This window comes from Homarus americanus, unplaced genomic scaffold (assembly GCF_018991925.1).
Source record: "Homarus americanus isolate GMGI-L3 unplaced genomic scaffold, GMGI_Hamer_2.0 scaffold15169, whole genome shotgun sequence".
In the NCBI taxonomy this organism is placed as follows: Eukaryota; Metazoa; Arthropoda; class Malacostraca; order Decapoda; family Nephropidae; genus Homarus; species Homarus americanus.
In genome coordinates this window covers 133,637-152,963 of record NW_024714712.1, presented here as the reverse complement: position 1 = coordinate 152,963, position 19,327 = coordinate 133,637, and the positions used below count along the sequence as shown (strand labels likewise).

Below are 19,327 nucleotides of genomic sequence, written 5' to 3'. Positions count from 1 at the left end.
AAAAATATTGATGGCGAACTTTTTCTGAGTGAGAATTATGAAGTCTTGGAATAACCTGCCAGAGGGTTGTGAGTAAAAGGTGTTTTGTATTTTGCGCCACATCAACTCTGAGATCTGAATGGGGAATCAGCTGTGGGAGTCAGTAGTGTAGACAAACAGTGAGTAGGACAACAAACTCACGCTGGATGTTGTATGTTATCCTTAATTGCTTACAGTTTTAATAAAAGACAGTGACATGAACAGTAATGGAGCCTCAAGAAGCATTTGCCTTGTTACAACCAGCCAGTGTGGGAGTGGCGAGAGAAGGCAGTGTGGAGAGTGTGAGGGCTCTGAGGCAAGAGGTGGAGAGGGTGGTGAGGCAGGAGGTGGAGAGGGCGGTGGGGCAGGAGGTGGAGAGGGTGGTGAGGCAGGAGGTGGAGAGGGCTGCAGGTGATGGATGGACCAGCTGCATCAATCATTTAAAGGAATATCTACTATTTCCTGTGATCATCCTGCTCAAAAGCGGAAAAAAATGGTAATTATATTTATTAATTTAGGCAGTGGATATTTTGCCATGACCGGCTAAGTTCCTACTAATGCTATTTTACCGTGAGTACACTCTGATAGGCTAATCGTCCTTTACTGGAGAACAACACGAGAACTGTATTTGACCGTGACTGGCGCCATTTGGCATTTATTTCCCTGTGAGTTGATCGTTGTGCAGCTATAAGCACACCTAACCATTTTTCTGTTATGCATGGAACTTATCATTATAAAAGAGGCGACATTTACTAGAACCTAATAGAACCTGACCTAACTAACCAAAAAAGCTACCTAACCTTACCTAACTTCTTAGCCCAGGGGGCAGACTCCCTGTTATATTATAAACATAAAGTACTTGGTCAATCGGAGCGCATTTATGGTAAAATAGTTCAGTAGGAACTTAGACCAATCATGGCAAAATATCCACTATACAGTTGGGTCTGCATTTACGCGGTCAATTGAACCCGGGGAGGCCTGCTTAAAACGAGAAACGCGAAAATGAAATAACAGAACATATGGGATTAATTGAAATAGAGACTGGGCCGACCCCCAAACTCCACTTTTTGCTACACAATATGTACGTTGTAGTAAAAATAGTGTCTTAACGTTATGATAGTATGCACACACACATAATATAGAAGAGAAATATCAATAAGAGAATAATATACTGTACCAGGTAAAAGAAAAATCAAGGTTTTACACTTACGTTAGGTTAGGTTAGAAAAAATCAAGGTTTAACACTTACGTTAGGTTAGAAAAAATCAAGGTTAGGTTAGGTTTAACACTTGCGTTAGTAGAAGAGATGGGTCGGCATACGTTGATGGGGGCTGGTTCCGAGGCAGAGGGCAGATTACTATCCCTCAGGTGAATCGCCATCACTATCCATCACAGTTGTCAGGGCCTCCTTGACAAATCCCTCAAAGTCCATAGCGTCACTGTCACTGGCTTGGGCTGGCTGTGGTGGGTTGCGGGCGAAGAAGTCCGTGATGTTACGCTGATGGCTAGTGTTGATGTTGTCGTGATACATCTTGATGTACGGCTCCAGAGACGACGTAGTGTTGGGAGGAAGGAAGACCATTTTTACGTTGGGGTGACGATCCAACAGTAGGGGCGAGTGTCCTGGTGCGTTGTCAAGGAGCAACGAAATGTTGAATGGAACATTCTGTTGCTCGCAGAATTTCTTGACGTCGGGATCAAAACAGTCGTCAAACCAGGAGAGGGACAGAGCAGTGAACATCCACACCTTACGTGCGGTTAGCCAGTGGACATTTAGCTTGGTTATGTCCATGTTCTTGTAGGCGTGCGGCTTGCGGGCTGTGTGGATCACCGATAACTTGAACTTACAGGTACCGGAGGCCTTGGTGATGAACAGGACTGTGATGCGCTCCTTCTGCAACTTCCTGCCCCGACACTTGCTGGCAGACTTGACAACGAAGGTCTTGGAAGGTAGCTTTTTCCAAAACAGACCGGATTCATCCATGTTGAACACCTGGTCGTCAGTGTACTGTCCTGGTTCCTAACCGAACGCCATTTTTCAAACTACATCACAGTTGCATATCGTTCTCGCGTTGTTCACCGGTAATGGACGATTAGCCAATCAGAACGGACTCACGGTAATAGGAATTTAGCTGGTCATGGCAAAATATCCAATGCATTTTAATTTATCATTTCACTAGCCCTTCGGGTGGTTGGTATGTTTTTTGTTGCTTTGCTATTCCTAGGTTTTTAAGAATTTTAAGATCATGCAATCAGTTGAATTAGTAATAAGATCAGCTACAGTAACATTCATCTGGGTAAGGTAACAGTAAAGGAGGGAGGGTCTGGGTTAACCTGCTAGCTATTCAAAAATTAGGATTAAGATTCTGTAAAGGTCATGCACAGGAAGCTATAAATTTATTATAGGTTCATAAAGAAAAACAAGAAATCTTGGAGTAGATGGCTAACATTAGAACGTGTTGTTCGATTTTGTAAATTTTTTCCACATGATAGTAAGGGTATTTTCCGAGAACAGCACTAGCACCAGAAGGAGTTGTTCTATTTTGTTCCTTTCTTTTCCACAGATGTTCTTATCATTATAGTAAGTTTTTGTGTATAATTTGTGCTGTGCAGTGCTGTACATTATTGTACCAGAACAAAATCAGCCAAGAATACAGTGTTAAATCAGTGTTAAGGACGTAAAAAGTGATTACAATTATGAAGACTATACTGTACATTCAGTATGTAGGAAACACTGGAGCACCTTACCTTACCTTTCATCTTCATTCAAGAGACATCTTCAGGTCATAAGACCCACTAATCCCCACCCATACAATGGGTGACCTGATATTGCATCAGGTCAGGTTAGTAACATGACCCAACATCTCCCACCCAACCTCCATCACAAGTGTCAAGACTTGACGACAGTTAAGTATTACAGTCAGCGAAGTGAACAGTGTCTGCCGGTGAGTGCAGTATATACAGTATAGTAGTACATTATTTTGTTTACAGTATGAACAATATTGTATGTGTACAGTGGTGTTTGTGTAAATAAATACAGCTCCTGGAAATTGTCCTGTGAATCATGAAAATACCATTTGTTTTTGCTGTAACACACAGCTCCTTTCACACCCATATCGTATAGATCTTATGTTTTTTAATATACCTATATTTATTTAACCAAACATTTAGATAAAGTATTCAGGTTTATTTGGGTAAAAAAATGGTGTGTCTAACTAAATTAGAACTGATTTTATTGACTGTATCAACATTTCTTAAATTTTATATATAAAAGAATGGAATTCCCATCATTATATCATACCAAAATATTTTGTTTAAGGATATCTTATTGGAAACGTCTTGTAGAGAATTAAATCATTATGGTACTACTACACAGCTTCCAGTGAACTAAAATGTAATTCAAACTTCTTCTTTCCTTGAATCCTTCTTAACTCTGTAGTTGTTGTGTTCATTCTCTGTGATACTGTAGCTGGACTAAAAGATATTTAGGGAGAAGAAATCTCTCAACTAAAATCTTAAACGTATAACAGTATTGTATGTATGACATCTTTTGTATTTTTGCTTCAGTTCCTGGGCACTACAAGAAGAAATGGTTGGAGTTGTGCACGTTGTTCTTGGCCGCTCCATTGTCGAGGAGTTTACATTCTTCCAAGAACTTTTCACACAACTCTTTCATATTCTCACTGATAAAGCAAATCCCCAAAAAGGTAATGATTTAAAAGTGCTGTTTTCTTATTTCAGATCTTATCGAGCAAAACATTCAAACACTTTTTCATCACTTTGTCCATTAACCAACTGTTTTGCCTTATATGTACACAATTTTACTCTTCACTCAAATACATTAATATAATAGTCGCTCCTTGTATACATTAGCTTAACATTGCTGTGCCACTTCAGTATTCCGTCATTAACTCAGTCAGTCACTCGTTTCAGAATTCTGTCACTCTTCTTACTCATAACCTTGACTGCGCGCATGACAAAGTTTTGACAAGCTCTGACATCAAATTTACATTGTCAAACTTCCATCTTTTGAACTCCCTGATTTAATCTAGAATCTCCTCTTTTCTCTCCATCCCCCAGATATCTACACTTGTGGATAGTTTACAATTAGACTACATTCTCATCATTGCTAGAGTTCCTCAAGGCTCCTTTCTTATCCCTACTCTCTTCATATTCCATATGAATGATAGATCCATTCTCTTTAACAAAATGCATTGGTTTGATGATAACACTACCCTCCACAAAAGTTTATCATAATGTTATAATGCCCAGACTTACTCAAGTATCCCAAAAATTGTGACTGCATTGAACATAGAAGTTGAGTTCCTTTTTCATAACTCAGTGAGGCACAAATAACCACGAGGCAAACTTTATACATCTCTCAAACAAAACCATTTCCAGCCTCCCTTTTAATTTACTTACTTTTTCATTATACCGGCCACCATCTCAGGCAGCAGGTAGTAGGCAGCTACCAAATAGGGAGGTACTACTGCCATATGGCATCACAAAAATTTTGACCAAGTCCCAGGTTGCTGATCTGACTTTTTGTCTCATTTACACACAATTGCAGGGTATCAATTGTTTCTCTTACCATTGACAACACAACATACTGTACATATACAGGTACTCCTCTACTTAAGAACATTCAACTTACAAACTTTCAGAGATACAAACATCATCACTGAGGGGGGTTACCTGCCAGAACAGGTGTTTAATGTGGATGAGACTGGATTATTTTAAAGAAAATTCCAGATAGAACAAACCTTACCTAAGAGGAGAAGAGTGAGCCAGGTTTTAAGGCTGTATTAAGGGTATAGCTGTACTAAATATCCACAATCTTTTAATTTTTTACAATATGTTTGGTATCTACAAGAGTAAAGTTGGACTTATAAACCATTGGACTTACAAACAAGCCTCAGGAACGTAATTCGTTCGTAAGTAGAGGAGCACCTGTAATGTTTTTCATTATTGATCTTTTATAAAATTTTGTATGTTTCTTTATGGTTCTTTACTATTAATATTATTATTATTATTATTATTATTATTATTATTATTATTATTATTATTATTATTATTATTATTATTATTATTATTATTACTACTACTACTACTACTACTACTACTACTACTACTACAGGTATTACATTTTTGCCCCCCAGGCCCCGATGTGGGCCAGTGACCTGTACAAATGAGTACAGTAATGTTGCTCAAATTTATGTCTTTTTCAAAGGAAAAAGTCAGTATAACTAACCCCAATGGTGAGGATAATATGTACAGGTACTGTATTTTTGGTGTTTTTTAAATAATTATTTATCGTTTTTATACATTTCGTACATTTGCCGTAAGATTTGGACAATCGACTTTTCCGGACAGGTGGTCCCCCCATTTAGTTGGGATCTTCGAGGGTTCACTGTATTATTATTATTATTATTATTATTATTATTATTATTATTATTATTATAGTGATATCTCCGTTAGCCGGAACAATTGGTGCTGTGCACTTCCAGGAATGAGAGATTTCCAGGTAATGAGACGTCTCTCTCAAAGCCGAAAAAAATCTTGCATCCCCGGAATTTTCTGGGTAACGGAAAAATTTTCTCGGAAGTTCCAGAAATTGCCCATTACATAATCTCTCGAACCCAGAAAAATATCCCCCATCCCCGGAATTTTCTGGGTAACGGAAAAATTTTCTTGGGATTTCCAGAAAATGCTCCTGATTTTCATTTCTCAAACCCGGAAAAAAACTCCCCCACCCTTGGAATTTTCTGGGTATTGGGAAAATGTTCTCAGAATTTTCCGGAAAATGTGCCCCTTGGAAAATCGTTCCCAAAGCCGTAATTTTCCGGAAAATTACGGCTTTGGCAACGATTTTCCGAGAAAATTTCAATTCCGGCCATCGGAGAGTTCCGGGTTTGAGGGATTCCGGCTAACAGAAATATTACTGCATTATATTTTTGCCCCCAAGCCCTGATGTGGGTCACTGACCTGTGCCCTGGTGAGCAAATCCCATTAAAAAAAAGTTGCTATACTGTACTTCTTTTGAATTTCCCCCAGAGGAACTTTTTCATCCAACAAAGCAAGGATGTGAACCTTTTCCTTACCTGACATGTTCTTGGGACCAATGAACATTGTTCATTGTGGCCAAATGGAAGCTTTCACAAAGCTGGGATACCCAAGAGGACTACTGATACAACTATAGAAAAAAGCAGACTCATCATCAACAGAGGACTTAACACAACACAAGAAGGACATAACCCAAAGCACAGATACACAGTGATACCAGACTCCACCTATGTTACTACAGTGCCTTCAGCATTCCACCTTCAAGACAGCTATCACATTAGGAACCAAGATTGGAGACATACTTGTAATCAGAATAAGAAGAAGAGAGCAGACCAACACTGATAGTGTTGTATACAGTGTACCCTGTGGCTCCTGTGATGGGTCACACTATGGAGAGACAGGCAGAGGTTTACAGACGAGACTAAAATTACCGAGAGGACTTTAGACAACACAGAATGGCCAGTGCCATTGTCAATCACGTAGACACAACGGGACATCTGCCCAGATGGGATGTTGTCCAGGTCTTGCTCATGAATAAAAGAACCAGAAAAGCTTTGGAAGCAGCCTACATCACACTACAACCCAACATCAACGCCACACTACAACCCAACATCAACGCTAAAGCAGGCTGGGTGACCTGGTCGCTCACCGCAGCTCAGATAGCGGCACATAATTGGCAGAGAAGAGAATCACCATTGACATCAACTGACCATTGGAGGGACGTGATATAGCTCTGCCCACTACTACAGACCTAACTTTTTTGTATAAATAACAGTACAGTAAAGCCTCGAATAACGACGGTAATGTGTCCTCCAATATTGCAGTGTGAGGTGAATCATCTGATCGTGAATCATTAATTACCATTAAAATAAAACAATAATAATGAAATGCGTTTCCAAGTGTGACCTTTCCATATCTTTTGTGTGACTTTTTACCCTCTTTCTCCCCAAAACAGTACAATTAATGAAAATTGCAAACTATATTCTTTAAATAATGTTTCTGAATACACCTTATACAGTACAATATAAATGAATAATAATGTGGTCACACAAGAGGAGATGGGATGCCATTGTTTTCGTTAGTGTTTACAGCCGGGAGTCCGGGACGATAGTTCTTCACGAGAAAATGAAGAAAATAAAACCCTGGTTATAGCTGTAGTAAATTAATGTAAAAAAATTAATATATTTGTTTTAAGTAATATTATTTAATGTTTATAAATGGAACAATAGAAGTAGCTAACCACTAATGGTAAAAAAAGAAAGAAAAGTGAGATGGATTGGGAACGCCAACATATACAGTACGTGCGCATTTAAGGATATCGCGTCATTTCTCTTTTTAAGAATACAGTCGGCCCTTAACATACGCGGGGGTTAGGTAACAGAGATACCCGTGAATGTTAAAAATCTGTGTACTATTGCCGCCCCCCCCCCTCCCCCCCAGAAAACCCCTGGCCCCCCATGTCCTTATTTACCGTATATACCTGTGTGTAGTTCGAGTTTTTAAGACCAAATTATTTGGCAAAAAATTGGGGGTCGACCTCTAAACGGGTAATAGTTTCGTTAGGTTGAAAAATATTTACCAGTAACTACCAGTAAACAATGGAAACAACGCACCAACGCACCACCAGCTGTGAGTGTCGGTAAAGTTGCCAGGGCAGATCTCTTGCGTCATCATAGCAAGCCCAAAGTAACCAAATGCGAATCCGTGTATGCTAAACCCACGTATGTGAAGGGTCGACTGTATGTACAAAAGATTCATTATTGTTTATTACTGAATATGTATTTGATTGAATTAATCTTTACATATGCAAAATGAACAATACAATTCATTAGTAATACATAGAATATTAAAACACACGAGGATAAGAGACGGCATTTTGTCAGTGTTTACGCCCATAATGTCAGTTATCCACCTGAAACTGAAGAAAATAAGACCTGGTTGTTGTTGTAGTAAAATTAATGTAAAAAATATGTCTGTTTTATTTATGTTATTGTTTATTTATTTATTTATTTATTTATTTTAAATTTTTTTTTTATGGGGATTAGCCCACCCGGGCACAGGTCACTGACCCACATCGGGGCCTGAGGGGCGAAAATTTAATAATAATAGTAATTCATAGTAAATAAAATGTATAATTAAAAGTAAAATAAAATAATAATAATAATAATAATAATAATAATAATGACACTAATAATGATAATTGTGTGTAAATGAGGCAGAAAGACAGATCAGCAACCTGGGACTTGGTCACAATATTCGTGATGCCATATGGCAGCAGGGTCTACCATTAGACAACACATTATGCTTTCAATATCTTCCCAGGCGGTAGTACCTCCCTGTTTGATAGCTGCCTGCTACATACTACCTTATTACTGAGTATGTATTTGATTGAATTAATGTTTATGTACCGGTATGTGAAATGAACTATGCAATTCATTAATAATACGTAGAATATTAAAACTAACACGAGGAGACAAGACGGCATTGTTTTAGTGAGTGACGATGGTTTTACATAAGAAACTGAAGAAAATGAGACCCTGGTTGTAGCTGTAGTGAACTTAATGTAAAAAAAATTGAATACCTGTATGTATGTTTTAAGTAATGTTATTTAATGTTAATAAATGGTACACTAGAAGTAGCTAACCACTAATGGTAAAGAAATAAAGCGAGACGATTGGGAACGCCAACATATGAACAGTAAGTGCGTACATGTGAAAACATATCGTCATTTCTCTACATATGAATATGAAAGCAACACTTATTTACTGTTCATATATGTTTTAAATAATACTTGCGAATGTAAAACAAAAATTCTAATCACCAAAAGTGGTAAAGTCTAAAACATAAGGACAGCCAATGATGATGTGCGAGTTTTTACTCAGATGATGAAGTCATCAGGTTCAACTCTGGCTGAAGCTGTAGCTTTCCATAAAGCTGTTGCTGAAACTGTTACTGAACCTGAAGTTGTTGTTGAAGCTGCTTAGGATGCTGAATTTGATGGTGTAGCTGAAGTTGATGGTTTAGGCCTTTGAATAATAAAGCTGTCGAAAGAACCTTGCACAGCTGCTTTCTTTTCGCATTATACATCTTTATGTAGAGGTCATTTGCATTTATTTAAATTTTAATGCTTTGTTCTGTTAATGGATCCACTTGAGAAAATATGGTCATTGCTTGCTCCATATAATATCCACAGACCTTTCACCTTTTTCATATCGTTTTAACACTTCTTGTTTCTCGGCTAAGATTATACACTTTCTATTAGCTTTTGAAACAACACTACCATCACTTGCTCTCTTGCTCATGTTGAATAGGGATGCAAAAATGCTGTAAGGAACCTGAGAAAGTTTTTCTCCTTTTCCTGTGTGCTAGGGGTGTTTTTTTTTTTTAATATCGATTTAGTTATTATACGAAAATGTAATATATTTGTTTTATTTTGTTGTAAATACGAAGAAAGTAATGGCGTAAATTGAATTGGGTCCTAAATTAACCAGGGTCTTAGATATGAATCTTCGTTAGTAGAACCGTCGTTATCGGAGGCTTTATTGTACTCCTAATTGTGAGTTCATTCTTTTGAAAAAGTCTTGTAATGAAGCATCAGGAATAAAGCCCCATCTCTTCATCGTATTTTGGGGACCCATGCTGACATCCATAAGAGGAATAAAAAACTAATTCAATATTGTGGGATGTATTTAGGCTGTTATTTTAACATATAAATGCCTCTGATTAAGTAACTGCAATGAATATTTTTGTGGACACTAACCTACAGGTTTTACCAATGTGTTTGTGGATAGTGCAACAGAGAAATCCAATCCAACATCTCCTTTCAGTCCTGGTCAAAGCACACCATAATCAATATCATGCCGCCCATGTTCTATGCAAGTTCCATTTAATTCGTTTATCTACACCATTGGTGTGACTAGCAAGTATTTTATCTGGCATATACATACTGTGATGTACATAATGGAAGTGCGGTGTTCCTCTTCCTCATTTCTCTAACGGAGTTTTCATTTTTACAAATGCCACTTAATTCATAATGTGCTACCTAAATTAGTACTGTAGTTCTTGTCGATTGTAATTGTTTTGGGTACTTTACAAATAGCATTGGCTCCACTACTAGCGTACCCACTCTAAAATGGATTTGCTACTGTACTATAAACATGTGTTAAAGCAAACTTCAAAAATAATGAATCTGGATAAACTAGACCCAACATACCTCATCTTTTGCTTTTTCATTAAACCATAACAAGGTGGGTTCTGTCATGTGGGTTTGGTGTTACTGGTTAATTATGGCCCAAGTCTGTATAGAGTTAAATTTTAATGTTATAGCTTTGAATGTTTCTCTTTGTGTAGTGGACAGTATAAGTGAAGAGTGTAAGAAGACCTCCTTGGCAGCAGTGTCTCTACTCATCCAAAACAGTGGAGATTCTGTCAGACAAAAGGTGTATGGAGACACCTTCAGGCCACAGCTTGGTCATGCTGTCTACATCACTCTCAAACTTGCACAAGAGGAAAAGAATCGCAGTTTGAAGTAAGTCATCCCACTTACAGTTCAGTATCTTATTGTTATAAAGCACTGTGTAAAGGTTTGTTAAGAATTAATGTAATATTTAAATTGTCTAAGTTGTGAATCTAATTTTCGTAAAGGTGTTCCTAACAAAATTTGACGCTCGTTGGCTTAGGAAGACAGAATGGAGCATAATGTGAATAATTTTCCTTTAAATCTATTTAGTTATTTTTTAGTCTTCTGGATGATGATCTTTGAAACCTAGATGATGCACAGTGTCACTAAATCACTCAGATATTAAATACTGATCATTTATGCCACACAATATGTTTTCTCACTGAAATTAGTTTTTCTCTGTTTTGCCAGAATACAAGCTATGGAAACTTTGTCAGCTCTGGGCCAGCAGAAGACATTTCACACACTCAGCAGCCAAGATCAGAACCTCCTAAGTTATACTTTTGCCAATTTCCTACCTGGCATTGTCTTGGCTTTAACTAAGGTTGCTACTGCTGATGAAAAGCAGGGTCACAAGGTTACTGCAGTAAGTATTAATAATATCAATAGAAATTAACTACAGTATTACAAAGCAGTGGAATGCAGAATAAACTACAGCTTTCATTCTTTTATGTAAATTCTTGAATCTGTTTACAGGGATTGAACTACTGTAGTACTTGTATCCTGTCATCCCATAGGGGTGCTGTGGAACTGGTAACTAAAGGTTGATGGAGCCTATGGCCTGATTAGGTTGCATTGTGCATATACAATGACATGGCAGCATAGGCTCACACAGGTCTCACCTTTGATCAGCTGGTATATTAGTGCTGTCTTTATGTATAGGAGCTGGTCTAATGTGAAGATTACAAAAATGTGATGCAAGCACCTTAAGTGTCTTCTGGATTAAGTTAAGTCAAAGAATTTATTTTATTTAAATCACTTCTTTATTTAATTTTTTTTTCATCATTTACTGGTACAGTATATGACATTATGATATTGTCTCCATCTAAGGCTTATTGATAGTTAAATGAAAGAAAATTTTGGTACAGGGTATATATTTTTAAGACAGAGGTATCCATGTAACTTGGGATAAAACTGATAAATTATAACACTTGATTACAGCCGACGGTATTGATATATCAGTTAATCAAAGACATGGGAGCTTGAAGAAAATCTAATCAAAATTGTCTGGAACCAAATTTGTATGAATAAATAATGAACTTGTGTGTAAGATGAACAAAGAATATGCCTTATAAACATTAATATTCCATGGAAGTGATTTATTGTGCATATAAAATTTTCTTTTCTTTTGTATCATTTGAATGAGAAACAAAATTTGAAAGATATTAAGAATTGTATGTATTGATTTTGGGATAATAGATTGGATGATAATTTTCTCTTACTCTCATAATTAAGCAGAATACAATACTTAGTACCATTCTCACTTTGTTTAACTAAAACAACTGTGTTTAATTTGAAAATTTTGTTGAAATGTTTATGTATAGTGACAAGTTTTGAAGCCTTTTCTTTTCCCCTGCTGATGATGCAACAGCTGTAAATAATTATCTACGAACATTCATTACATTGTTTGGTAAATCATGGGGAAAATGCTGCCACCAAGCAAAAAGTGAGAGATTGAACAACATCTTTACCAATATAAAGATCTTTAAACGCTGTATGTCTTCCGCAGAAAGACATTGATATGGGAAGAAAATCTGGCAGACACTCACACATATACTTTGCTGCAATGCCTCTTTGCTCAGGCTTCAGACATTAGCTAGAAAATGGGCAGGTGTCAATGCTACACTGATCCTCTTTTCAGAATTCTCCATATCCTTCCTATCTGTCAAATGATCTTTGATATCAGCAATTTTAACCAGATTTCTACAACACCACATATTAGGGCATTTTCTCTCTGGACATAATCCAATACCACAGCAATAGGCATAAGTTTCTCCAAATACAGTCTTCTGCAGCCCTTTTTGTTTATTTATATATTTTATTCGTAAGACACATTAGCACATTGAGATGACTTTTCTGCAAATTCTGTGGTTACTTAGATATAACAATGGCAGAGCGAGCAATTGTGTGAGAGGTGATTGATGTATTTTGAGGTGGTAGAAACTTAACACTTGTAGGGCACTTTTATTACTTATTATAGTTATTTTTACTTGAGTATTAGATGTTTTTAACACTGTTAATGCATCATATTCGGATACACACAGACTTAATATAAAACAGTGTATGATACAGATGACGTATATGTGAAACAAATAATGTATAGTATTGGTATAACGTATACTACCACAAAGAATATCTAGAAAAAACCCATAAATTCAAGTTATTGGTAAAATATAAATTTTAATCCAATTTTTATTTTTCACTATGATTTAGATGATTTAAATAATGTGATATAAATTATTTTATTTAAAACGTAAGAACCCTGTGCACAGTACTGTACATTGATGCTACAGACCATCAGTGTAGGCAAGTACTGTAGTAATCTTTTACTGCTGCTAATACAAACACAGCCACCAGCATCCATAACAGGTATAGAAGAACACTTAGGGTTAGCTAGTGTAATTTTCAGAAAGTTGTTAGGAAACAAACAATGAATGTATCTATGTGCTACCTTGTGAACTTGTTGCTATTATATATGTGTGAGCTATTGTCTGTTGACCAGAGTGCCACTGTTTTGAGTGGCTGCTCCTGAAATACAGCACTGCTTTCAAATGGTGTATGAAGTATTACATGAAGGAGAAGAGTCCTGATTTTTCTGGAGTGTGGCAGTGTTTGTTTATTAGAATTTTGGATATATGAGGTCCTACTGTATATGTATCTCTGTAGGAGACAGAAATCATTTTGCTATAACACAATTTTGTATTCAGAGTAAGGTACAGGATTCAGAAACGGTGGTAAGATTCTTCACGAGAATTTTGAAAAGAAAATGTGGAACCAATTATACAGATTTAGTAAAAGCATCCCAAGACTGACCTGCAGAAGTGAATTATGGAGTTGAGGCACTTAAGGGATGCGTTGGTTGGTATTACAGGTTGACAACCCTTTATCCGAAATTCCGAAAACCGAAAAGCTCTAAAAACCGAAAGTTTTTTGTGGGGCTTTTTTTTTAAACAAGGATTAGCCCACCCGGGCATAAATCACTGACTCACATCGGGGCCTGGTGGGCGAAAATGTAAAAGTAATAATAATTATAATAATAATAATTCAGAGTACATAAAATTTTTTATTAAAATACTGTACTATACACCAAAATAAAGTAATATCTGTAATGATAACAATAATAATAATAGTAATAATAATATACAATAATAAAATTAATAATAATAATAACAATAATACTGTAATAAAATAATAATAATAATAATAAAGAAATACAAGAATGAAAAAAAGATCAAAAGTGAGAAATGCGACCTAGACCTATGAATTATTATTACGTACAGAATTATTATTATTATAATAATAATATTTTTGCCCTGTCCCCCCCCAGGCCCCGATGTGGGTCAGTGATCTATGCCCGGGTGGGCTTACATATATATATATATATAAAAAAAAAAACCCTAACCATTCTGAAAACCGAAAAATTCCGAAATCCGAAATGCCTCTGGCCCCAAGGATTTCGGATAAGGGATTGTCAACCTGTAGCAAGTATCCAGGCATTATGCAAATTTAGATGTGTACTCGTATAGGAAATGTAGGGTGGCTAAGAAAGCCCAGATATTGATCTGGAGTCAGAGATGTGGGTTGGACATGTTTAAAGGATAATGGATGATAGGAGTTCAGAGAGAGTGTGCTGGAGTGAGGTACAATGAGCGAGAATGATGGGAAGATAACCAATATTCTTGAAGTGGAAAGTGGACAAGTAGAGAAGGGAAATATATTATTAGGGAGTGAGAAATGGAATAATATAGATACAGTACTATGTTTAGATAGGATATTGTTTGTGTCATGGATAACCTCTTATCTAGAGATCTTTGAAGGAATGAAGCACGAGATATATAAACAAGTTGAATGAAAATTATACCATGTAAAATGTTTTGTTTGTAACTCCTTTTCTGTACATTTCTTTTTATGTAATACGACAGGTTGCTATTGATGCCTGGAGCTACTTTGTCATGTTGGTGATGAGAGACAAGTTTTTGGAGGAGCACACACCAAGGTTGGGGGAAAGTGAGGCTGTCAGCCAGCTTCGAAAACAACTGTTTGGTCAAGATCAGGAAAAAGGAAAGAAAAGAGAACTGCCGTCAAAAGACAACAAGTTTGTGCTCCCAGAACCAGAGGAAGAGGTGTAGTAATTTGTCCTGTAGTGATATTTAGTCTTTATGCTATGTTCAGTGTAGACCTTGCATTTTCTGAACTTTGGGGATATTTGATGTTACCATTAGAATCAGTTTAGAATGGTAATAAATTACTTTTTGTGGGGCCAGTATTGAAAGGAGAACCTAATGTATAGATTTGCCCTGTTTGGGTTGGAAGTTGCTTGCTATATTCTAATTTAAACTGACATCAATGTGCTACCAGTAAAATAACTTCACAACACAGGTTGCAGCATATCAGATTAAAAACAAATTAGTACAAGAGTATTGAACTATGAACTGTAGTATGCTCTCACACAAGGAATTGTCATCTGCAACATAAAAACAAAGTGTGAGAGTTGACCAAGTGACTCCATTCTCTGTATGACAGATGGGTGGTGCAGTACTGGGGGGGGGGGGAGGTTGATTTGCCCAGTGACACGTTGGATAACTTTCCTTAAATATTAAGTCCAGTGCAATTAGCTCATTTTGAACAAGAACCTAGACATTTAGAATAATAAACTGAAACTTTGAGGATATGTAGAGGAGACCTTCCTGACATACAGTGAAACCTTGCTTTACGTGGTCAATTGAACCTACGGAGGCCCGCGTAAAGCGGGAAACGTGTAAAGTGAACAACAGAACATATGGGATTAATTGAAATAGAGACCGGGCCGACCCCCAAACTCCACTTTTTCAGACACAATACCTATGTTGTAGTAAAAATAACTTCTTAATTTTATGATGGTGTGCACACACAATTAATAATTAATAGAAATATCAATAATATTAGGTTTTTTAACACTTACATTAGTAGAAAAGATGGCTGGGCACACGGGGATGGGGGGTTGGTTCTGAGGCAGAGGGCAGATTATTGGCCCTCACCTGTATCACTTGTATCAATTGTATCACTATCCACCACAGAGGCTTGCAGGGCCTCTTTGTCAAACCCCTCAAAGTCCATATAAGTCCATATCCTCACTATCACTGACTTGGGCCGGCTGTGGTGGGTGGCGGGTGAAGAACTCGGTAATGTTTTGATGGCTGGGCGACCTTGTGCGCACCCTGCCCGCACCGCTCACCGCGTAAAAGAGTACATGCACCGCGTAAAGTGAGCATTCCGGGTCTGGCAGGGTACCCCGTAAATGTGGAAACGCGTAAAAAACAAACGCGTAAAGCTGGGTAATACTGTATCTTACTCAAAGCTGGGAGGGCTGATCAATGTAAGTGTTATTTAAGATGTATTTCCTATTGTTTTCCATCATTTACTTTTTTTATTAATGAGTAAGGTAAAAAGTATTTATTGTGACAGTTATATGATTTTCCCGTAACCTGTACCATTTACATGCATTCTTATGGGAAAATTATGTTTTATTTATGCGTTTTGAATTATGCGGTGATTTTCAAGAACGTAACCCCCGCATAAAATGAGAAGTGGATGTACAGGTAAAGGAAATTATTGTCTAGAATGAATGGCTCCTTGCCATGGCTGCAAAACTGCTGGCAATTTTAAAACTATACACAGACATTCTTGGGTACATCCAGGGTGTCATCCGCGAATAATAGAGGACCGAGAAATAAAAATCCGCAAACTTGGGGGCCCCCTGTATGGTAAAAACTTCCTGGGTAGGTGTTTCCCCAGAACCCCCAGCTTAAAAATTTTTTAAATTTATATTTTTTTTTCAGGACTCAATCACATCCTTGGATCCAAGCAGCTGGACCACCCAGCCCCATATGCCTGGCATGTGGGGATGGGTTGGAGGATGATACAATGTCTTGGAATGCCCTGAAAATTTATTCCCAGACTCAGATATAAAAATGTGTTGAGATTTTACAGAATTTTTCTTGGAATTTTCAGAAAATGCACCTGATTTTCAATCTTGGAATTTGTTCTTAAATCCGGAACTCAGAGAATTTTCCGGAAAAATTCTTAGCAAATTTCAATTCTGGCTATTTGAGAGTTCCGGGTTTGAGGGTTTCCGACTAATGGAGATATTAATCATAAAATCCAAGCACCATTTTACCATTTCTTTCACTTGCCTTTTTTTAGTATTATATAAGATAATTTGTAATGTTTACAGGTCTCATCCTCAAAATTACAAAATGTTGAGATTACAAGTGAGTGGATACACAAGACATCAGGCAAGTTGATGCTATTGGTACAGTCACTGGCAAAGCTTGTAATCCACACTCACTGGAGGGTACGACTTAGTCTTGTGCATTGGGCACAGCAACTAATTTGCAAGTGTTCTAGGTAAGTAGTGTATTGTCTGTCATATGAAAGACTTCACTGTAATATGGGTGAGTGCTTTATACAAAATGATTTATGTAAATTTTCTAGCACACCTAAGTACAGTACAGGTATTCACATTCAGAGAGTTTACTCTGGCTACGGCCTCCCTTTCCTCCCTTACCTAACCCTACCTTATAATATCACCCCTCACTGCCTCCCATCACAGCCTGATCCACCTCTCTTCCCAATCACATCCACCCAAAATCCACTCTTATACAGTCTGATATCCTCCCCCTATTACAACCTCTATATATCTGATCTACCTCAGATAGATGGGAATAGAAGTAAAGACAGATATACCTTTATTTTTTTACTTTTATACTCTTTGCCACTGATCAGTGCACTAGCTGCTTGGGAGATCAGTCAAGTCTCTATTACCCACTGTTGGCAGGTACTGGGCTTGCACTGGCTCTTGAATGTATCTGAATCTGCTCCAGTGCTGGTCAAGTCTGGTCTTGAAATAGCTCACAATTGGTGCCGTCACAACACACTGACAGGTTGTTCCAAGAGTTCACAATTCTCACTCCGAAAAAGTTCGCCCTTACCTTGAGCTGTGACCCCCTGTGGGGCGGGCATCCGCCAACTCCAGGTATGGACACTCGACTGAGTAGTGCCCTTTGAGATGTTTATACACCTCAATTAGATCCCCCCCCCCCTTGCCTGTCTGTAGTATAAGCTAGGCAGTTGCAGGTGCTCTAATCTCTCAGGGTAGCTGAGGTGCAGAAGTGCAGGTACCAGTCTGGTGGCCCTCCTTTGGTCATTTTCAATCAACTGACAGTCCCTAGCATATCTCGGGGACCAGACGGGGTGACAGTACTCCAGACATGGAAGCACCACACGCTTGAAGATCGTTAACGAGGGATGAACTGTCTAGATATCTGAACGACCTTCCCTTTAAGACCTAATAATTTAGTTACTTGATTCACATTCTTCTCACAGTGGCCCGAGAACTTCAGTTCATTGTCAACAAACACACCCAGGTCCTTTTCACGTTTGGTCTCTATTAGTGCGGTTTCTTCATCTCGTTGAGACATATGACACGCCTCCTTACATCCCAGGTGCATCCTCTTACACTTTGTGACATTGAATCTAGCAGCTATTCCTTTACCATCCTTGAAGCTCACAGTGATCTTTTTGCAGCTCTTCACAGACTGTTTGGTTCTTAATTTCCCTAAATAACTTGGCATCATCTGCAAACATTTGTGTGGAGGAGTGTATAACGTCAGGCACTGACAAGAAACTGTTCAACACCTCCGCCTTCTCCTGGTCAGAATCTGCATAATTACCATCTTCAAGTGTCAGGTCCAATACGTCTACTTGGGTTTTTAATTTCAACTTTGCGTAGCAGTAAAGTGCCTTTGGGTTTGACTTGACCTCGCTTGCAATCTGCCTCTGGAACTCTTTCTCAGGCCTTCTACACTGTGACTTTGCTTGGTTCCTGGATCTAGCATACATCCTCCTGTCCTGCTCATTGTTTTTCCAAACCCACATCTCGAATTTCTGAATTTTTTCTTAACTTTGTCGACCACCACATGGTTCATGTGTAACGGTCTCCTTGTATTCCTGTAGGCTCTGGGTTTGGTCTTGAGTATATATTTATCGATCAAATGGGCCAATTTCACTGGTTATGATGTTCAGCGTAGTGTCTGCGTTCTTACACCTTAGTGAGTCAGGCCAGCTACTACCCCTCCTCCCTCATTCCGTCATAATTACCTTGTAATATTTTAACCTTGGCCTGGTTTTCTTATGAACCAAGTAACAGTTAAATCTGAAGGACAGCGTTACGTGGTGACTGGTGCCAACGGGGGCTAGGTGTTCCTGCTTGGCCACCATACGTATCTTACTCGTTAATTATGATGAGGTCCAGTGGCTTGGGTGTTTGCTCCCCTCTGTAATGAGTTAGGTCGTTTAACATGTTGGAACAGAAACTTGTCTCAGAATTTCTACAAAATGAGTAGCGGGGTTATTTAAGTATTTTGCTGTGGTTTCATTTTTCCAATCGATGTCGCCATAGTTAAAGATCCCCTTGACAAAGAGGTGCGAAGGGTTGAGCACCATTGCCTTGTTTATTTTGGTTCTTAAGTTCCTTTGGTTTGATAAGTTACAGTTTGGGGATCTGTAGATTCACCCGACAATAAGTAA

General features: G+C 37.9%; 1 protein-coding gene across 1 annotated transcript in view; it reads left to right on the top strand.

Annotated features, from left to right (window-relative positions):
- Positions 1–376: 376 nt before the first annotated feature.
- The window catches only part of LOC121879322 (TELO2-interacting protein 1 homolog), a 32,608-nt gene continuing 13,657 nt past the window's right edge, over positions 377–19,327 (top strand). Inside the window, exons 1-6 of the mRNA XM_042385930.1 lie at positions 377–514; positions 3,586–3,725; positions 10,432–10,609; positions 10,952–11,126; positions 14,683–14,883; positions 16,974–17,146. Of these exons, the coding sequence (XP_042241864.1) occupies positions 3,608–3,725; positions 10,432–10,609; positions 10,952–11,126; positions 14,683–14,883; positions 16,974–17,146 (845 nt within the window). The 5' untranslated portion in view covers positions 377–514; positions 3,586–3,607. The remainder of the gene's footprint in view (positions 515–3,585; positions 3,726–10,431; positions 10,610–10,951; positions 11,127–14,682; positions 14,884–16,973; positions 17,147–19,327) is intronic.